We start from the raw sequence: 16,171 nt of genomic DNA on the forward strand, positions 1-16,171 counted from the left end.
TTCTTACTGACTATTATTGGTGCGATATCATCAATAACATTCTTAACTTTTGAGTTGAAGGAATCAAGGAGAATATCAACAGAGTCTGCAGAAATGCTTGGTGTTAAAGATATAGCCTCCATAAATAGTACACTTGTGTTCTCGTTTATGCATCTCCTTCTGACAGAGACAGATCTAGATTCAGTGGTAGCAGAGATCAATATATCAAAGAAAATACAGAAGTGATCAGATAGTGCTACATCCTTAATAACAATGGATGAAATGTTTAGACCCCTACTGATGATTAGATCCAGATTGTGTCCACCTTTGTGTGTGGATCCATGCACATACTGAATCAGGTCAAAGGTGTTTAGAACCGTTATCATTTCTTTTGTAGTTTTGTTTTCTGCATTATCTGTGTGAATATTAAAATCCCCTGCAATTGCAAAACAGTCAAACTCTGAGGAAATCATTGATAACATTTCTGTGACCTCTTCAACAAAGGCTGGAGAGTATTTTGGAGGCCTGTAAATAATAATAAACAGAATGTGTGGAGCACCTTTCAGCACAATCCCTAGATATTCAAAAGACAAGTACTGACCAAATGACACTTGCTTGCATTGATAGACATCTTTAAATAGAGCAGCTACACCCCCCCTCCTCCTAACAGTCCTGCAGACACTCATGTAAGTGAAGTTAGGAGGGGCTGCTTCATTTAGGATTGTTGCACTGCAGCTGTCTTCTAGCCATGTTTCATTTAGAAACATAAAATCCAGATTGTTTGTGGATATAAAGTCATTGATTAGAAATTATTTATTTTTTAGTGAGCGAATGTTTAAAAGTGCTAACTTGATGGCAGTGCTTTGTGTCTTTACATCAATCTTAGTTTGATGCATAATAGGCCGCATATTAGATGAGTTTGCCCTTCGGCTTGAGAAGGCCTTAGACTTTCTATCATGTGATAAAACTGAAATAGAGAAAGCTACAGGCGCACTGGGTTCCCGCTTGTTCAGTAGGCATTTGTCAATGTTGCTTCTATAATAGCGGGGACCCGACACATATCACTGAGAGCTGCTATCAGTTGTTTTTGGTTCACCTTCTGCAGACAGAGGGTTTGGGCCCTGGCGTTGTGGCAGCGGTCGGAGAGCTCTCATAGGAACAGGGCCCACAGGCTTTGATGGTTGGTGGGCCCGCTGTTTTTTAGTTGATATCTGCGGGCAAGCAGCGAATGAGTGGGAGAGTGGTCCACTGATGAACGACTGAACTTTGAGCCTTTGAAGTGTTTCAAAGAGTTCAATGAAGTCCTTCTTAAGGAGTTCTGACTGCTCTTTCCAAATATCATTCTTCCCCACATGGATGATGATTTGATTTGCAGTCTTGTGCTTCATCAGAATGTTCTGAAGTTCCTTTTTCACATCAGAGACCGTTGCTTGAGGAAGGCAGCATGTTGTCGTAGTCCTGCTACGGATGTTTCTGATAACAGAGTCACCCACTATCAGAGTCCTTGGCTCGGCTGCGCTCTGAGCTGAAAGCCGCTGTCTGCTCGTCCTTGAGCGCCTGTTAGTAGTGGTGTTTGCTGCTGGCTGATCAGATCCATGTTTAAATACATTTGGGGATTCCTCACCCACATTTATTAATGCTTGAAATCTGTTCTCCAGATGTATAGGGGGTGGTAGAATACCAGTATTTACAAGCCTTGTCATAGTCGAATCTGGGGTAGAGGAAGCTATGGCAGCAATACGAGAAACTCGTGACAATCTGATATCTCGTGTTCCTTTGGGTCTTGCTCCCTGTTTGTGCCAACGATTAGTGTGGCGATCAGTTTCGGCTTGTTCCTCTACACTTGCTATAAACTGTTGAGATTCAGAAGATTCATGGGACTCACCGGCTGTATGCTGAGGGGGTCCATGACGACGGTCTGCTAAGTGTTCCGTCTGTTTTGGAAGTACAGAAAGTAACTTTGTTTCAAGAATCACAATCCTTTGTAGAAGTTTGCAGCAGTTCATGCAACAAGTAGATCCAACAGGAGGCATTTTCTCTCTCTTCTGTTTGGTAGACAGTTGTTTTCCCGTCTCCGGAATGTAAGCTGTTCGCAGTGGGAGAGAAAGTCTTCTTTTTGTAGTATTATTCCAGTCCCAGTGTTTTTAGTTTTAAAGTTTGTGCCAAAAATCTGTTGTTTGAGCACTGTGCTGATCTGCTGAAGTAAAAATCTTAGAAAAATCAGAGAAAAGTACAGAAATAAGAAGCAAAGCGCAGAGCAGTAAGCTAGAATGTCCGAACGGTAGCAAAGCCAGAAGCACACTAGTAGTGTGATGCTGAGAAAGACCCTTAACTAAGAGTTTGATGGTGAGAAAGACCCTTGACTTGGAGTGTGACTGTAAGAAAGAACCTTAACTAGGCTTGTGACCGTGAGAAAGACCCTTAACTAGGAGTGTGACAGTGAGAAAGACCCTTAACTAGGAGTGTGACCATAAGAAAGACCCTCAACTACGCGTGTGACCGTGAGAAAGACCCTTAACTGGGCGAAAGACACTCAACTAGGTGCTCTACCGTGAGAAAGACCCTCAATTAGGTGCGCAACCGCGAGAAAGACCCTCAACTACACTTGCAACTGTGAGAGAGAAATGTGTGACAGTGAGAAAGACCCTTAACTATGAGTGTGAGTGTGAGAAAGACCCTTAACTAGGAGTGTGATCGTAAGAAAGACCCATAACTAGGCATGCAATCGTGAGATAGACCCTTAACTAGGTGAAAGACCCTCAACCAGGCGCGCAATTGTAAGAGAGATCCTTATCTAGGCGTGTGAGGGTCAGAGAAAGACCCTCAACAAGGCGTGCGACCGTGAGAAAGACCCTCAAATAGGCTTGCGACCGTGAGAAAGACCTTCAACTAGGCGTGCTACCGTGAAAAAGACCATCAACTAGGTGTGTGACTGTGAGAAAGACCCTAAACTAGGTGTGTGACTGTGAGAAAGACCCTCAACTAGGCGTGCGGCCGTGAGAAAGACCCTTAACTAGTTGTGCGACCATGATAAAGACCCTTAACTAGGAGTGTGACTGTGAGAAACACCTTCAACTAGGTGTGTAACTGTGAAAGAGACCCTCAACTAGGTGTGCAACCTTGAGAAAGACGCTAACTAAGAGTGGGACCATGAGAAAGACCCTTAACCCTTTAGGCGCCAGAGGTTTTTTCCTAAAACGTTCAATTTTGACATCTTAATTTCAAAAGACTATATCTTAAAATTTTTAAAAGATAGAGAATTTCTGTCAATCATAAAAATATTAAGGATGACCCAATGTTTATGTAGGGATTTTATTTTCCAATCTAATTTGCATATTATGACGTCATATGGGGCTGGTCATCTTGAATTATAGAATTTTCATGAAAAGTCACATGTTTAAATGATAAAATGGAGCACTTCTTTCCCCCCAAAAATGTCCCTCACCTTCTGTATGCTATATTGCACAATACTGAATGCTCAGGTAAATAGTAAGCAGTAAACAAACTGTAAATCATTACTAATAAATGGTAGAAACAAACCAAATGCATGTAGCGGTTGGGATTTTCAATTTACTACATGCAGCAGGCACTCTGATTCCATGTATGGGGCACATATATATTATTCATATGACACACAAACACGAGTAGACAAGACCTGATTAGTTCAAAAGCTATGCCCCGTGTCACATCGCCTCTGCTTCTGCTACGAGCAGCGCGGCCAGATCTGCCTTGCGCACGCGCTGAGTGTGCACATCTCGGACTACTGTCAGTGTCATTGCTACTCTCCACCTTGCCTCCTAACTATCCTATGAATACTTCGACCTCGTCTAACATACCCAGTGGCATTAGACAAAGTCTCCACTACAATACTGTCGCCGCGATTGTGGAGAGGTGCGGTCAGAAGACAAATATACATGTCTAGCGCAGTAAAAATCTCCCGCCTCGTCCCCGCAACAATAACATGCCTGCTAATTTCGCGATGAACACTCCGACCCCGGCAAACATTGTTCACACCTCTGACATTTGGCAAAGGACCATTTATTTACATTGGGCAAAGGATTCACCGTCTGTGCTTGGTGTAGGCTATATACTTTCACTTTCAGTATGACCGTCATCTTCTGAATGCAGATATTCCCCTTCAGAATCAGTGTCCGCAAATAGAAGTTCCAAAACCTCATTGCGGCTTTATTGAAGCTATATTGATGCCACTAGATAATAATAATGAAAATATTAATAATCTAATGCCAATACTCGCTGACGTTGACAATATTGGTCAGATAAAATGGCTCATTCTCACACAAGCTCCGCTTTTTTTTTGCACTGATTCAATGCGCTCTAGCTCGAAGATTTTGTATAGGAGCATGACATTTTTTTCAGTCAGAGATGAAGTATTACATGTCTGCTATCTGGTGCAGGGGAGGTTGCATGAAATTTGACACCCTATTTGACAAAATCGGCCATTTTATTCAGTGCCTCATCTTGTCGAGTAAACTCGACCGTGGCGCCAAGAGGGTTAACTAGGAGTGTGAGGGTGAGAAAGACCCTTAAGTAGGAGTGTGATCGTAAGAAAGACCCTTAACTAGGCATGCGACCATGAGAAAGACCCTTAACTAGGCAAGACTCAATCAACTAGGCGCAACCTTGAGAAAGACCCTCAACCAGGTGCGCGACGGTAAGAAAGACCCTTATCTAGGAGTGTGACCGTGAGAAAGACCCTCAACTAGGAGTGTGACAGTGAGAAAGACCCTCAACTATGCGTGCTACTGTAAGAAAGACCCTCAAATAGGCTTGCGACCGTGAGAAAGACCCTCAACTAGGCGTGCTACCGTGAAAAAGACCCTCAACTAGGTGTGCGACCATGAGAAAGACCCTCAACTAGGTGTGCGACCATGAGAAAGACCCTTAATTAGGTGTGTGACTGTGAGAAAGACCCTCAACTAATTTTATATAATAAAATTATATAGATTTATTTTCTTCTCACATTCTTTCTTGTAACTCCTCACTCAGTGGCACAGCTGAATGAGAGGCTCATTATGCAGGCCTTTGTCTTCTCTGGTGTAAATCATAATGATATCCATGATAGTTGACGCCTACTCGCATATGACTTTTACCAACAAAAATTGTCTTAGAAAATTTAAATCAATATATTGTTTTCTGTGAATGAGTAAACAAGATGATTTTCCCATAATTTAGAAAGAAAAATTCTAGGCTACAAGCTCCAGTTCTCAACAATCCCGGGAACCAATGTTATGTATGTGTTTTAACATTTTAAGTTTTTCAATAACCATGCATAACATTTTTTTCTCAAAAATACAATCATGTACATGCATGCATTTCACATATTATTATAGCCCAGTTTGTGCTGATTACAGTGATATTAGACGTTACCCATTTAGATATTTATAAGAAACTGAAAAAAGAACAAATATCAGGGCATGACAAAACTTCTCCAGGCCCCAAAAATACCATGACCGTGAGAAAGACCCTCAACTAGGCATGTAACTGTGAGAAAGACCCTTATGTAGGTGTGTGACTGTGAGAAAGACCCTCATTTAGGCGCGTGACCATGAGAAAGACCCTCAACTTGGTGTGTGACTGAGAGAAAGAGTCTCAACTAGATGTGTGACTGTGAGAAAGAGACTCAACTAGATGTGTTACTGAGAAAAAGCCTCAATTAGATGTGTGACTGAGAGAAAGACCCTCAACTAGGTGTGTGACTGAGAGAAAGAGCTCAACTAGGCGTGGGACAGTGAGAAAGACCCTCAACTAGGCATGTGACCGTGTGAAAGACCCTCAACTAGGCGTGCGACCTTGAGAAAGAACCTCAACTATACAAAAGACCCTCAGCTAGGCACGACAGTGAGAAAGACCCTCAACTAGGCGAAAGACTCTCAACTAGGCGTGACCGTGAGAAAGACCCTCAACTAGGCGAAAGACTCTCAGAAAGACCCTCAACTACGCATGCAAGCATGAGAAATACCCTCAACTAGTCGCGCGACCTTGAGAAAGACTCTCAACTAGGCATGCAACTGTGAGAAATACCCTCATGTAGGTGTGTGACTTTGAGAAAGACCCTCAATTAGGCGCGCGACCGTGAGAAAGACCCTCAACTTGGTGTGTGACCATGAGAAAGACCCTTAACTAAGAGTGTGACCATGAGAAAGACCCTTAAATTGGAGTGTGACGGTGAGAAAAAACCTCAACTAGGCAAAAGACCCTAAAGCATGCGTGCGACCGTGGTAAAGACCCTCAACTACGCATGCAAGCATGAGAAATACCCTCAACTAGTCGCGTGACCTTGAGAAAGACTCTCAACTAGGCATGCAACTGTGAGAAATACCCTCATGTAGGTGTGTGACTTTGAGAAAGATAGGCGTGCAAAGTTGAGGAATGCCCTCAACTATGCGCTGGCATTAGAAAGACCCTCAAATAGGCAAAAGACCCTCAACTAGGTTTGTGACTGAGAGAAAGAGCCTCATCTAGGCATGTGACCATGAGAAAGACCCTTATCTTGGTGTGACCTTGAGAAAAACCCTCAACTAGGCATGCAACAGTGAGAAAGACCCTTAACTAGGTGTTTGACCATGAGAAAGACCCTCAACTAGGCGCCCGACCGTGAGAAAGACCGTCAACTAAGCAAAAGACCCTCAACTTGGCGCGACCGTTAGAAAGACCCTCAACTAGGCAAAAGAGATGTGTTACTGAGAAAAAGCCTCAATTAGGTGTGTGACGGAGAGAAAGAGCCTCAACTAGATGTGTGACTGAGAGAAAGAGCCTCAACTAGGTGTGTGACTGAGAGAAAGAGCCTCAACTAGATGTGTGATCGTGAGAAAGACCCTCAACTAGGTGTGTGACTGCGAGAAAGACCCTCAACTAGGTGTGTGACTGTGAGAAAGACCCTTAACTAGGTGTGTGACTGCGAGAAAGACCCTCAACTAGGTGTGTGACTGTGAGAAAGATCCTTAACTAGGCGTGTGACCGTGAGAAAGACCCTCAACTAGGTGTGTGACCGTGAGAAAGATCCTTAACTAGGTTTGTGACCGTGAGAAAGACTCTTAACCAGATGTGTGACCGTGAGAAAGACTCTTAACCAGATGTGTGACCGTGAGAAAGACCCTTAATAGGTGTGTGACTGCGAGAAAGACCCTCAACTAGGTGTGTGACTGTGAGAAAGATCCTTAACTAGGCGTGTGACCGTGAGAAAGATCCTTAACCAGATGTGTGACCGTGAGAAAGACCCTCAACTAGGTGTGTGACCGTGAGAAAGATCCTTAACTAGGTTTGTGACCGTGAGAAAGACTCTTAACCAGATGTGTGACCGTGAGAAAGACTCTTAACCAGATGTGTGACCGTGAGAAAGACCCTTAATAGGTGTGTGACTGCGAGAAAGACCCTCAACTAGGTGTGTGACTGTGAGAAAGATCCTTAACTAGGCGTGTGACCGTGAGAAAGATCCTTAACCAGATGTGTGATCGTGAGAAAGACCCTTAACTAGGTGTGTGACTGCGAGAAAGACCCTCAACTAGGTGTGTGACTGCGAGAAAGACCCTCAACTAGGTGTGTGACTGCGAGAAAGATCCTTAACTAGGCGTGTGACCGTGAGAAAGACTCTTAACCAGATGTGTGACCGTGAGAAAGACCCTTAATAGGTGTGTGACTGCGAGAAAGACCCTCAACTAGGTGTGTGACTGTGAGAAAGATCCTTAACTAGGCGTGTGACCATGAAAAAAGACCCTTAACTAGGCGTGTGACCGTGAGAAAGATCCTTAACCAGATGTGTGATCGTGAGAAAGACCCTTAACCTGTTAAATGTCACCCCGTCCCGTATACGGGACGCCAACATTGACTATACTATATTACAATCAAATTTAATCTAATCTTGACAAACAATATATTGTTGGAAAGGTCTAAGACTCCCAAATATATATTATACCAATATTTTTTGTTAAAAATTATGTAGGAAAAGTAATAGATGAATTTATGACAAGAGTGCACCCTCAGAAATCTACATTACAAAAGGAGCTTTGACCTTTGTTTAAAAAAAAGACTTCCTCGTTGCCTTTTTCTCTATCACTTTTTAGAAATCATCAGAAGTTATATATCACTTGAAAACATAAAATCTCAAAATTCATCCTTCAAAACCCATTTTAAAATCAGACATTGCATTACCATGTAAATGGCACATCAAAATCATGTTACAAAATGTTTTCAGTCATGAAATATAAAAATTTTGGTTTGTATAATACACATTCAAGTCTATCTTCAAAAACGTGAGTGACAGTTATCAGGTTAAAGGCGCAATATGTATTTTTTCTGTTTAAAAATAGCAGAAATCACTATATCTATGTAATTTTTTTTTTTTTTGTTGTTGTGTACTTACATTATCCCGACAGTTTCCACGAATTTTCAAATCCGGAGAAAATTATAGTTTAATTAGAAGACACAGCACGTTTCTTTATTTCCGTTTTGTCGCCCGTCTATGGCGTCATATAAATTTTGACCCCTCTAGTTTATCTAACTTCCTGTGGAACTGCCAAATACAAAGGTGAACAGAAGCAAAGACGAGACGAAGAAGAAAAAGTAGTAGCTAGCCTTGATCGAGACTATTATATTTTATATTTGTATTGTTTATATTCGTATTTATACCTCAATCAATAACTTAGTTATGGGTCATGATTATGCTTTGCCTGCACGTTCTGTAAAGCGCAAACGTACGGGTGAAATTAATGACCCGAGAAGGTTTTGGGACAAGATAAGAAACAAGACACGGGTAAATATTGGAGTTGCATTTTCAAGATAGAGTTTCGTGACAAGCTGAAACTACAGAGAGATACCGAACTTGCTTGCATTCTGATAAACAGGTATGCATCCATTCAGCTAACTGTATCTATCCGTATATTTTGTGAAACGATGATGTCTTGTGTAAAACGCAGACAGACTAGCTCTCATGTATAGTATAATGTAAATCTACATTTGTTCTATATCTAGCTGTATAAAGTAGCTTCAAATGCAGTTCACATTCTTGTTCGATATCATAGTATAAACGTATTTATTAACGAAAGGTGACCGTGTTTTTTTAACATATATTACTACTAGCTAGATGGAATATTGAATTGATAGGGGTGAGAAAGACCCTTAACTAGGTGTGTAACTGTAGCGTATCAGACCCGAACCAGACAAGACAAAGGTCTGATCAGGACCATGGTATAAACATGAGGAGCTGAATTCCTCAGAAAGGCAACAGGATGTTGTAGATCAATTCCTAATTTCACAAGTCAGAAGCAAGTCCACTAACCAACCAACTCTTTCACAGAACAGCTTTCAACATTAACACCATTAGAACAATCATTGACAATTTTAACTCGGAAAAGAGATTGTCAAATTTGGGGCAAGTAATCAAGGTTGATGGTCAAATGAGATGCACAGCCTGACCGTCACATGTAAACCTTTATTAATCATTCCTCCCGTCCTCTGCTTAATTTGCACCCAGCTGTCACAAGTTACTAATCATTACACTCTGTCTAATTCCCATTAGCGTTTGTCTCTCCTTGTGTATTTAACCCGGTCTGTCTTAGTATGTGTCACGGAGTCCTTGTTAATTTGTGTCCATCATCTTGTCGTGCTCTTGCTCTGTGTCCTTGTTTGTTTATGTTTGGTTTGGTTTTGTCTGGTATCGACCCCTGCTTGGACTGTTTATTCTCTCTGGATTTCCCCTTAAATAAAGACTTACCTGCAATTGGATCTCTCACCATGTATCGGCCTCGACCACAAGGATGTGGTGGTCTTCTGCTCCGCCCTGGGGGACTCCGGCCTCAACCACAAGGAGGTGGTGTTCGTCTGTTCCGCCCTGAGGGGCATCCGTCCCAACCACACAGTTGTGATGGTCTTCTGCTCCGCCCTGGAGGGCTTCCACCCTGTCCACACGGTTCTGGTGGTCTTTTGCTCTGCCCTGGGGGGCTCTCGTCCTGACCACACGGCTGTGGGGGTCTTCTGCTCCGCCCTGGGGGGCTTCCGCCCTGACCAAACGGTTGTGGTGGTATTCTGCTCCGCCCTGGTGGGCGCCACGTGATGTCCTTCATGGATTAATGTTTTGTGTTTTTCGTTTTCTGTTGTGTTTCCTGTCGGTTCCCCTCTGTTAGCCTGGTCCTCCGTCCCTCCCCTGATCCTCCTCCCGTCCACCTCCCTCCTGGTCTCCCTGTTTTGTGTTTACACTTCTGGTGTCTGTTTCCCATGTTTCTTTTCTGGCCCTCTCCGTCCCTCCCCCTGAGCCTCCACCTGTCTGCCTCCCTCCTGGTCTCTGTTTTATGTCTTGTCGTGGAGCGTCTGGGAGCCACTCCGTAGAGGGAGGGTATTGTCACAGTGTATGGGGTTGTATTCCCTGGGAATCCACTAGGTGTCCTCCTTCCCTACGGTGTCTGTCACTTTATTAATCATTCCTCACGTCCTCTGCTTAATTTGCACCCAGCTGTCACTAGTTACTAATTATTACACTCGGTCTAATTCCCATTAGCGTTTGTCTCTCCTTGTGTATTTAACCCGATCTGTCTTAGTATGTGTCACGGAGTCCTTGTTAATTCATGTCCGTCATCTTGTCGTGCTCTTGCCCTGTGACCTTGTTTGTTTATGTTTGGTTTGGTTTTGTCTGGTATCGACCCCTGCTTGGACTGTTTATTCTCTCTGGATTACCCCTTAAATAAAGACTTACCTGCAACTGGATCTCTCAACGTGTATCCTTGTATCACCGGTCGTGACATTAACCTGTTAGCCAGCACCCCCATTCATCACAGCTGAAAGTGCTCTACCTAACTTATAATTGTAACAGTTTCCTACATCAGTGTGTTACAAACATAATTTTGGTGTCTTTGGAAAGAAGACATCAGATTTGATAATGCTCAAAAATATTAAAAGTTATAGACAAATGTCTATAACTTGAAATGTATTTTTTTCCACACTTAAATTTTTTTTTTATTTTATATAAAATTACATGAAATGAGTCCAGGAGCAATCTAGAAAAGTAATGGGTTGAAAGCCACGTCTCATGAATTTCTATTTAAAATCTGAATAAGATATCATGAAAAATGAGACTCCTGCAAATATTTTTATGAGACTATGTCTATGTATATGAGAAACTTAGACATCATATAAGTGATTAATTTGAGCACTAGAAAAATACAATAAGAATAATCTGAGTAATAAAAATAAGAATAATAAGAAAAATTAAAAAAGATTTAACTTTGTTTGCCAATTACAGAAAATCCTGAGATTGCTAGAAATGCAGCTTTTACAATGAATTATGCAAATGAGTGCTGATGTGCTGATGGCCACTTATACAGATAGTAATAACACAAATGTGCCATAAAGTAAATAATCCACTCTCTCTATTCATATAGACGCATTCACTTTGATAGCTGTGATCATACAGTAATAGCGAGCTGATTTGGGCTGATTTGCACTCAAACAGATGGTAATCATGCAGATACATTCACATTCAACATAAAACACACTCTCACATATATAAAAACTGTTGAAAAATAAAACAAACAAAGGAATGCTACTCTTTGTGCGGCCATGGGTTTGGAGGGGCTTGTCCACCGGCATGCTGTCCTTTGGTCTTACAACACCCAACGTCTCCTCACCTTCCTAGAGGAGCTAAAAGACATCCTCCTGGACCACCAACAACACCATCCTGGGCCCGCACATCACATTTATGTGATCATTTGGGACAATGTACGCTTCCACAAAACAAACCAAATCAGAGAGTGGTTCACCACCAACAGTAACCACTTTTTAAACATCTGTCTGCCACCCTACTCCCCTTTCCTGAACCCTATAGAGGAGTTCTTCTCATCGTGGAGATGGAAGGTTTATGACAGACAACCATAAACTAGAGAGAACCTCCTAAGGGAAATGGAGCTGGCCTGTGTTGACATCCCAGTGGAGGCCTTCAAAGGATGGATTCGCCATTCCAGGGCGTTTTTCCCGCTGTGCCTGGCAAGAGACAATATAGCCTGCGATGTGGATGAGGTGATGTTTTTTTTTTATTTTTATTTTTTTTATTTATCCTTTATTTAACCAGGAGAAGCCCATTGAGATTAAAAATCTCTTTTGCAAGGGAGACCTGGCCAAGATAGGCAGCTGAATTACATCACATCATTACATACGTACAAAGACACACACTCAAAAAACCATGAAAATAAAATATTAATTAATAGAAACAGTTTGAAAGCCAATTATGCACTTACAATGAAATCTCAATTAAAAACATTGACATGTGAGGGAGTCCAACTCAAAACATCTCATTCTTAACTTAAAAACACTCAATGGAATCAATTTACTAAGTTTTAAGTTGTTCTGCAGCAAATTCCATGTAAAGGGAGCAGAATAAACAAAGGCCTTTTTACCCAGCTCAGTACTGATATGTGGGACAGAAAACAAGACAACAGCCTGAGAACGCAGAGAGTAATGACCAGCACTTTTTTTCATAAGAAGTGAACATAAATAGGATGGAAGCACACCAAGAATAGCTTTATATATAAATATGTACCAATGACAAAGCCTCCGTGTGGCCAGAGCAGACCACCCTACACGAGAGTACAGCTCACAGTGGTGGGTGCGAGCTTTACAATTAGTAATAAATCTCAGTGATGCATGATAGGCTGCGTCAATCATTTGAAGGCATTGAGCAGATGAATGCATATATAATATATCACCATAGTCCAACACAGATAAAAAAGTGGATGCCACTAACCGTTTTTTAACATTAAAATAAAAACACAGCTTATTTCGAAAGTAAAAACCCAATTTTAGAACATGAGGCTTAAATGACAGGCAATCATCAATAACAATTCCAAGATACTTATAAGTTGTAACAGTCTGTATTTCATGTCCGTCAAGAGTAATCACTGAAGGAACATTCAGTGGTCTATTCCGAGTGCCCGTGAAGAGCATACATTTGTTTTTTTCTGCATTAAGCACAAGTTTCAACTGTAGCAACGTGTTTTGAACCACAGTGAAGGCATTCTGTAAATGTGCAATGGCTTGTTTAAGAGAGGGAGCACAGCAGTAAATAATGGTGTCATCTGCATAAAAATGTGGCCTGATGCAGCTCAGCGACATGATGCCGCACAGTGATTGTGGTGTGAATAAAGTAAATAAAAAAACTTCACACCCTGATCATGTTTTGTGCGAGTACTGTTGTGTGCAATAGATTCTGTTTTTGCGTTTAGATGTGTTATAGTAGTGTACATGCAGAATTTACTGTAGATTTATACTCTTCATATGAAACTCCCAAATCTAAATGCCTAATCCTCTGCAGAGATCTACGAACACCCATTACTGTAAAGTTTCTAAAAATATTATTATGAAACAAAGAACCTTCTCACAAATTGAGCATTGTGTTTTTAATTGTTTTGCTGTAGTGTGTAATGATGTGTATAGTGTTTGGATTTTTGGAAGCTTCGAGCTGCTCTTTTGGTGTGAAAGTTTGAGTTTTGAAGTGAGCAGGTGTGGTTGTTTATGTAGCTTTAGAAAAGGGTGTTGTGTTTAGACATTGGGGAACATGGAGGAAACGTTTGTGAAATGTGTTTTAGCATTTGAGAAAAACTGTTAAGGGTCTATATACAGTACTTGGCATAAATGAATACACTCCTCTAAAGAAACACAAGGAAATGGATATTATTTCTTAATGATTATTAAAATCATGGATGGGGGGAATGTATAGTCATTGTGATGTTGCAACGTGCTTATAATTTGAGGAGCATCTTCTGCTTCATCTTTTGTATTTCATAAGACAGTGGTGTGTGAACTGATGTCAGCAATGAAATGATAAAGCAGAAGTCCCCTTCTCACACCTTCAGAACTCATTCATCCCGATAGAAGAGCTTTAATACCTCTGAAGGTCTCACTGCACTCCTCCTCTAGAAATGCCAGAAGTAAAAAAAAAAAAAAAAATATATATATATATATATATATATATATATATATATATATATATATAATTATTCCTTCATGAATAGTTCTTTCATTGAGTAAAATTGGTAAATGTAAATGACCAAAAGATTATGTAACATTTAAAGGGGGGGTGAAATGCTGGTTTTCACTCAATCTCCTGTTAATCTTGAGTACCTATAGAGTAGTACTGCATCCTTCATAACTCCAAAAAGTCTTTAGTTTTATTATATTCATAAGAGAAAGATAGTCTGTACCGATTTTTCCCGGAAAAACACGACCGGCTGGAGGCGTGACGTGTGGGCGGAGCTAAAGAATCACGAGCGCAAGTAGGCTTTTGCGTTGAGAGCGTTTGGAAGCTGTGACATTACCGTGAGGAAAAAACCACCCAAAACAAACCATGGCTAACAGTCAGTCAGATTCAGACGTTTATTTATGATCCAGAATCAGATCCAGAGGCTGAAACTGAACGAGAGCAGCAGCAGCAACGACTCGCTCCGAGCGGGGCTCGAACCCGGGTCTCGGGGAGGCGGAAGCACTAACAAGGAGGCAGAGATATTTGAAGTATTGATATTTACTCACCGCATGCGGTTCCAACACACGATCGTGACCCTTTTTCGTTGGGATTGCATCATCCTTAAGAAATAAACGATACACAAATCCGTCGTCAAACTGGGCCTTGTGAACAAGCATCTTCGAAATGCAGGGAACAAACACAAACACTTGCAAAACTCCGTTGATGCTCTGTAAAAATAAACTCCATCCACTGGTCCCTTAATGCTGTTTCTCTTTTGGTAATCTGTGCAGGGTTGTCTTGCCCTGGCAACCAAAAACACACTTCTTTTGTGACTGTTCGCGACGCTCTGGCTCTGATCAGTGAAGTCTGTTGTGCTCTCAGTGCTCTGCTATACGGGAGCACGCTCTTCCGGCAGAAGTGCCTCAGGACCCATATAAGGAAATTCCGCTCCATCTAACGTCACACAGAGCCATACTCGAAAAAGCTTTCCGAAACTTGTGACAAACCGGAAGGAGTATTTTGGGAACAAAAATACTCCTTCAAACGTACAACTTAATTTTTGAAACTTTGTCCATGTTTAGCATGGGAATCCAACTCTTTAACAGTGTAAAAAACTCAGTATGCATGAAATAGCATTTCACCGCCCCTTTAAATTATTTTTAAAATGTGTATATTATATTATATTATATTATATTATATTATATTATATTATATTATATTATATTATATTATATTATATTATCCTGGTTCAGTAGGATACTCTTGTCAGAAAATAACAGTGGCTGGGACAGAATAATTTCAGTATCCCCTTTAATAAAAATGATACAGTCTAATCTCATTTGCATAAAATAATATTTTATTAATATGCTTACCTGTTGATCAAAAATGCCCGTAAACCTGCATTGGAAAATTTGTTTTATTTCATAACTTTCAGGAAAGAATTCTCATTATTGCAACCCAAAATGCAAATAGACTTGCTCTGAAGAGCACTATAATATGTCTTCTGATTAAAGAGGAACTGCTGAATTGAACAGTTTGCTAACAGGACTGAGAGCCTTGTATTCAGCATTTGTTTCAGTACTGCATTGTGTGCTATTTTAAGTAAACAACTTGTTTTTTTTTCTGCTTTTATGGTGCAGTCAACCACATGCGGAAGCGTGCACCACTGTTTGAAGGCAGCAGACGTGAAGAGAGGATTGAATGCTCTGCTACCATGTGGAGAGCCGTCAGACAGAGGCAGTGTCAACCCAGGTAAACACAGGACAGGAGAATACTAGGAGGAATTCACCTGAGAGTGTCATGTCACTGATGCTGTAAGTTTGAGCACATTTAGTAACAGACCCTTTTTTTACTCCAGCAGAAGGCTGCTGATTCCTCTTCTGAGCTTGGTGTTGATTTCGCTGGCTCTTTTGAAACTGCCTGTCTTTCACTCGGACCCAAAGCCTGTGGAGGTGCCGGTGGACCCCGTCTATAGAAAGGTGAATCTGTCTTTCTTTTACATTGTCTTTACATCAGATTCAGGAAGTATCTGCACCATGTCCGGGATCATCATGAACTTAGCTTCTGTTGACTTCTGTCTGACTGTCTGGTATTCATGGTGCCAAATTCAGACTCTGTTTGCTGGCACATAAAAGCAGAACACTATGATTTCAAGTTCTGTTGTTGCTAATAGAGTTGTGCTGAACTTGTGACCAAGCCTATTCTGAGAAACCCACATCTAATCCGTCT

At 41.3% G+C, this 16,171-nt stretch overlaps 1 protein-coding gene across 2 annotated transcripts in view; it reads left to right on the forward strand.

Moving 5' to 3' along the window:
• The window catches only part of st3gal5 (ST3 beta-galactoside alpha-2,3-sialyltransferase 5), a 42,413-nt gene that overhangs the window by 15,662 nt on the left and 10,580 nt on the right, over nucleotides 1-16,171 (forward strand). The window contains exons 2-3 of one of the 2 annotated variants that reach the window (XM_052575105.1): nucleotides 15,583-15,694; nucleotides 15,804-15,921. In XM_052575105.1, coding sequence (XP_052431065.1) covers nucleotides 15,591-15,694; nucleotides 15,804-15,921 — 222 coding nt within the window. In that variant the 5' untranslated portion in view covers nucleotides 15,583-15,590. Of the gene's footprint in view, nucleotides 1-15,582; nucleotides 15,695-15,800; nucleotides 15,922-16,171 lie in introns of both variants that reach the window. The other variant, XM_052575104.1, reaches the window with a different exon arrangement.

This window comes from Carassius gibelio, chromosome B14 (assembly GCF_023724105.1).
Source record: "Carassius gibelio isolate Cgi1373 ecotype wild population from Czech Republic chromosome B14, carGib1.2-hapl.c, whole genome shotgun sequence".
In the NCBI taxonomy this organism is placed as follows: Eukaryota; Metazoa; Chordata; class Actinopteri; order Cypriniformes; family Cyprinidae; genus Carassius; species Carassius gibelio.